Raw genomic sequence first — 5,124 nt, 5'->3', positions numbered from 1 at the left:
AGTGTTGAAAATGGAGGGAAAGCTAAAAAGCAGAGCCTGCGATATGCATTCCCATCAAAGCCATAATCAATAAGGTGCTGAAAAAAAATCATATAATAGGAGGTTGCGAAGAGCATTTGGACAACATTGCTGACACAATAAACAGACAATCAGTCATGAATGGTATTATATGTGTGTATGTGCGTGGAAGTGTATTTCGAACACCCGCACGTTCATTTATTTGAGGTGTTTAATGTTTCCAGGTTAGCATGCCTGTACAGTGACGGGGCGATCGTTCACGGGAAACTGCACATTACTTGAATATGAGACCATTCTGAAGCAAATAATTTTCACACAAAAATAGATATATAATGTACTCTTAAATGAATCCCACGAGGATTGGAACAATCATCCCCAGCATTTCCACTGATTCCCACTGATCAGTTACTAGCCATCCCCTTTAAGAAGCGTGATCGATGACATGAAAAAAAAACAACTTATGAAATACACACCGACGTTGGATGGATGAACATCATTAAATCACTTAACAATGAGGAAAAAACAAACAAACAAATACAAAAAAAGAGAAAAAGTTAGAAACAACTTTATGGATTGGTTTAAAGTCAACATTTCGGTTGTATAATATTCTACGTTGAAGCTTATTTCTTGTTTCTCAGTAAAGAATATTTAAACGAAATCATAACATATAAGACATCGCCTATCATCCTAAAGGAATTAGAAATCATCAAAGAAAACAAATTATATGTATAACAGCCAGTCATGATCGGATAACGTCTTAAGAAGATGATGATGTACAAGTGACACCTAAAAGTATTTAAACTTCCTACCCCGGGCTGTACCTGACAAACAGCCCTTACATGATACTGTTTCATTGCTGTTTTATTTGTTGCCAAAGAGGGGAACGAATCCACCTTCGACAGCGAATCGTCATAATATTCTAACATGTTGGTTGCCGCCATATCATTGTCAAGATAGATGAATACGTCCCTTATGTGTCGATATTATACGTGGTAAATAAGACTTCTTCAGTTCCTCGGCAAACGGAAACGTCACTCACATCTTAAAATATTAATTATTCCTCATGAGGTTTACACTTGACGTACGTTGATAATCATCTGATGATGGCTCAATGAGGCCAACAACTTCCTTCTCTTGCCCGGTGCCCCCAAGTTTCAGTAATGAAGATGCTATTAGAGGTTTAGTTGCCATAGCTACCATTATCATTACAAAGATAAACATTGGCATATGGTATGAATTGGAGACGTCATGCGCGATATCATGCATCTTTCATTAAGAACTTTATAGAAACCAAAGAAGTCGCGTGTAGTGCCACGCGTGGTGGTGCATCGACTTAATAAACCTTCAGGACCTATATAATAGGTTTCTTGTCGGTTTCTTTCTTGTTCTCTGCAGTGGTTCTCGTTGGGGAAAAATAATGGCGACGCCTGGTTAGATAATGACTGGTTTCAATAAAAAAAAAAACGAATAAAAAGCTTTGCTTTTTCGTCATGACTGTGAGAATATGAAATGACTTCATTATGAAAAGTTTCCAACAAGCAAAGTAGACTATGATTACTTAAACCCTTACCAACTGACTTAAACAGGCAAAGAGAGCATTTAGTATTTTGTTACAATTTATGTAAATCATTTTTGTTACCATGAAGGATGTTTTCCCCGTGTGCAGCTTTTGTTCGCAAAAGTGTCAACTGGTGCCTATCTCTTTAATGCATATATACATATATTTGAGACTATTTAGTGTTTGATTACTACTATGACATACAGAATACAACGTATATTTGCGGTTTGAATGCCCCATCATTTAGATGCCTAACTAATAATAAACAAAATCAATACAACCTTATCATATACTCTTGAAAATATTCTCTATTCTTTCTCATATAAACTTTTCAGTCACATGTTTCATCAAATTACCAGTGGAGACAAAAAGGAAAGAAAAACCTTTGGCCTTATTTCATTCAGGGTTGGTTCTAAACCAAATGTGACAGCGAGAAGATGAGCTTTATTTCAATTACAAATAGCAGCCCAAAATGTGATTTGAGCTGTTTGAGTGTATTGGAAGAAAAGAAGAAAGCTTTTTAACATAGTTAAACATATTGGTAAAGAAAGGGTATTCATGAAAGATTTTTTAAGTTTGCTTAAGTGCACTTTGAGTGAATATTGAAGACAATCTTGTTAACGGTTTGTGATTGACATGATGAAATGGACAGACAAGTCATCATCTCTTCGTGTTCAGCATTTTCATCTGTCTACAATTTCCATTTGAAATATACAATTCATGTTGCATAGGCAGACTAACTACAATATTTGAAGTCACAATAATGACGTCATAGAGTCATCCATAGTTCAATGTAGTTGAAATCGTTGAAATCTTTTTCCTTTTCAAGAGTAAAACACATTTGTTTATTCAAGATAGTGTGTATAGTACGTATAGTACACGGATAACATCTTAACGGCATCCGCATTCCGAGACGACCATTCCGTCATAGGCGTATTTGTAGGTGGGAACAGACGCGTCGTCTAAGTACAGGATGGAGATCGCTTCAAGTTTGGTAGGAACACAGCAAGCACGATCGATGAGCAAATTGCGATGGTGCATGAGTGTCTGAATGATCGCGTGCTTGGTAGGCGTCCAATGGTCTGTGAGAGGGAAGAGACATTTCCCCTCGCAGCGGTAGGCGCGGTACTCCTTTGGGAAGATGATCCAGCTCCCCCAACCGATGTCGTCGAAGTTAACCTGCATTTCACGACGACGGCAGAAGTTGCGACGCAGAGCCCTCCTACGTCGAGGCTCGAACAGTTTTCCCATGTTGCCATCGGATCGCCGAATGCGCGGGAGACTTGCGTTTCCAGACTTTCCGGCGCTCATTTCCCGTTCCCGATGTATCAGTTCATCGATTTTGACATCTTGCCTTCGCGACTTACTTCTCTGAGGCGAGGAATCATCGGAGTAGACGAGGAGGAGGGGATTATGAGTGGCATCTCGTAAAATTTCGACTCCTCCGTCTTCCAAACATCTGCCGTCAAATGCGTCAACGAGGCGTATGTGCAAACGAAGATAAAATGTCAGATGCCTACGATTTGACGTAGCATCCGCATCCAGCCCAAACTTGCTCTCTTTCTTTCTTGTTTTGAATGCTTTTTGGATTGGTTCAGAGACGTCTATTTCTTTCCACTCACTGTCGGATGGATTCAGTAAGTAGCTCGAGAGTTTGTGAGTTACGACGTCGTCCTTCGTGTAAACAATAAACTTTGAAGTCGAACCCAAATTATTTGCTAGATTCGCGATAAAGAATCTCAGCTGAGCTCTTATCACCCTCTCAGACGCGGGTATGGTGACGACGAATGAGAGATTGTATCCACGGCAGTTATCGATTGGTACATCGTATTTCAAATGTCGCCTACTACTTTCTTTGGATGAGACATGATTCCTGAGATCAGTAGGTGTTTCCCCTGAGAAAAAAAAAGGAAATGGAGAATGAGGATGGATTTTGCAATGGTAAATACCTTCCACAATATTATAAACCAACGACTAGCAGTAGCATCATTTTATATTTCCAGTACCGCTTCAGTCTTCTACTTCGCTTTCTCCATCTATTTTAGGGACACAGAATAGATTTCAAATGAGAACATTAGTAAATGAAAATTCATCGAGCCACGAGTGTACACCAGGCTTCAACGAATGGAAGGTTTATAGTATCTCCTGTTCGCAAATATATCGGCAAACGCTGAACTCTAATGTCCATACGACTAGTTGAGGTCATTAACAAGAAAATGTATGCTGAATTAATAACGAAACCAGCGGTCAACAGACTGTGTGAATCCATCAGCACCTATTGCAATTTTTCGAGTCAACACAGCGAAAGAAAAAAAAAGGGTCACTTCACTGACGAGGAATATTAAATCTGCGAAGCAGAGACAGGTGTAAAATTGGAATTCAATGCACGAATGCTGCATCCGATCGTTGGGAGTATTATCTTTCAATCTGAACTGCCCGGCTTTCTTGCATTTACGCACAAGGGACCCAGGTATTATCAATTATCACTGTGTGTGAGGTGAATACAAATTTGATGTAGTAATGAAGCCGACCGTTAATCGAAACTAGCCGATCCTTTGGCAGCGTTTGGGTGCAGTCAGAAGAAGTGGAAAATTAGAATAATAGCACATTATTTAGTCATCGAAGCAATGCTAGATTTTCTTCTATCTTGATTTTCTTGCTTTGTCAATTCATCTTTCTTGAGAATTGCAATGCAGTTTTCTTTTTGTACTATTGTGTCTGCACGAGACATATTGTGACTATCTATGGTGTAGCAGTAAACAGCATGTTTCATTCATTCCATAGTCAGCCATCTCACCGCCACCCTTCCACTGTCAAGTTCTTATCGTTCTCTGGTTTCTTTCTCTCATCATGATCTTTGATACACCGACAGCTACTTTCTGTTCCTACTTCCTTTCCGCTCTCCCCGTCATTCATCATCACCTCATCACACCATATCAGCAATATATTGTAAACAACACCGGAAAGTCACCGGGTCATGTTTTGTGAGATATAGTGTACAGTGATACATCAAATGTACATGTGTTAGATTAATATACTGGAGAACAATGAATAAAGCACACTTGCGTTTTGACTCCAGAGAAAAGCAGTCATGCCTCCTTCATTCTCTCACTGAGTCTTAGAGTCCGACTTCATCCTCACACACATAAAAACATAAAAATGGCGACGAGGATGCTTACTCCGCCTGCTCCCTTCGATATTTCGGCCAGAGCATCGCATGCTTGGTCGAAGTGGAAGATGGCATTCGAGTACTACATTGCCGCTACGGGAGTCACAGAAGATGCAGCAAAACGGGCAATTCTTCTTCACTGCGTCGGACCGGATGTGCAGCAGCTTTTTGCCACGCTGAATGGGGGAACATCTTACAACTCTGCTATGTCAGCCTTGACTGGCTATTTTGTGCCAAAGAAAAACGTTGCATTCGAGAGACACTCATTCCGCCAATGTGAGCAACGTGACAGCGAGTCTGTTGATGAGTACTACATGAGGCTTAAGACGCTCTCCTCCACGTGTGAATTCGGTGACAACGAGGACGACCACATTCGAGA

General features: G+C 40.2%; 1 protein-coding gene across 1 annotated transcript; it reads right to left on the bottom strand.

Moving 5' to 3' along the window:
* Positions 1-2,467: 2,467 nt before the first annotated feature.
* On the bottom strand, positions 2,468-4,492 carry LOC140228930 (dorsalin-1-like). Its single transcript, XM_072309196.1, has 2 exons — positions 4,453-4,492; positions 2,468-3,471 (listed from the first exon to the last, which is right to left on the bottom strand). The coding sequence occupies exons 1-2, from the start codon at positions 4,490-4,492 to the stop codon at positions 2,468-2,470; spliced, it is 1,044 nt and encodes a 347-aa protein (XP_072165297.1).
* Between the last annotated feature and the right edge of the window lie 632 nt (positions 4,493-5,124).

Source organism: Diadema setosum, chromosome 5, assembly GCF_964275005.1.
Source record: "Diadema setosum chromosome 5, eeDiaSeto1, whole genome shotgun sequence".
NCBI lineage: Eukaryota > Metazoa > Echinodermata > Echinoidea > Diadematoida > Diadematidae > Diadema > Diadema setosum.
The sequence above is the reverse complement of the archived record's forward strand: the minus strand, read 5'-3'. Positions and strand labels throughout refer to the sequence as shown.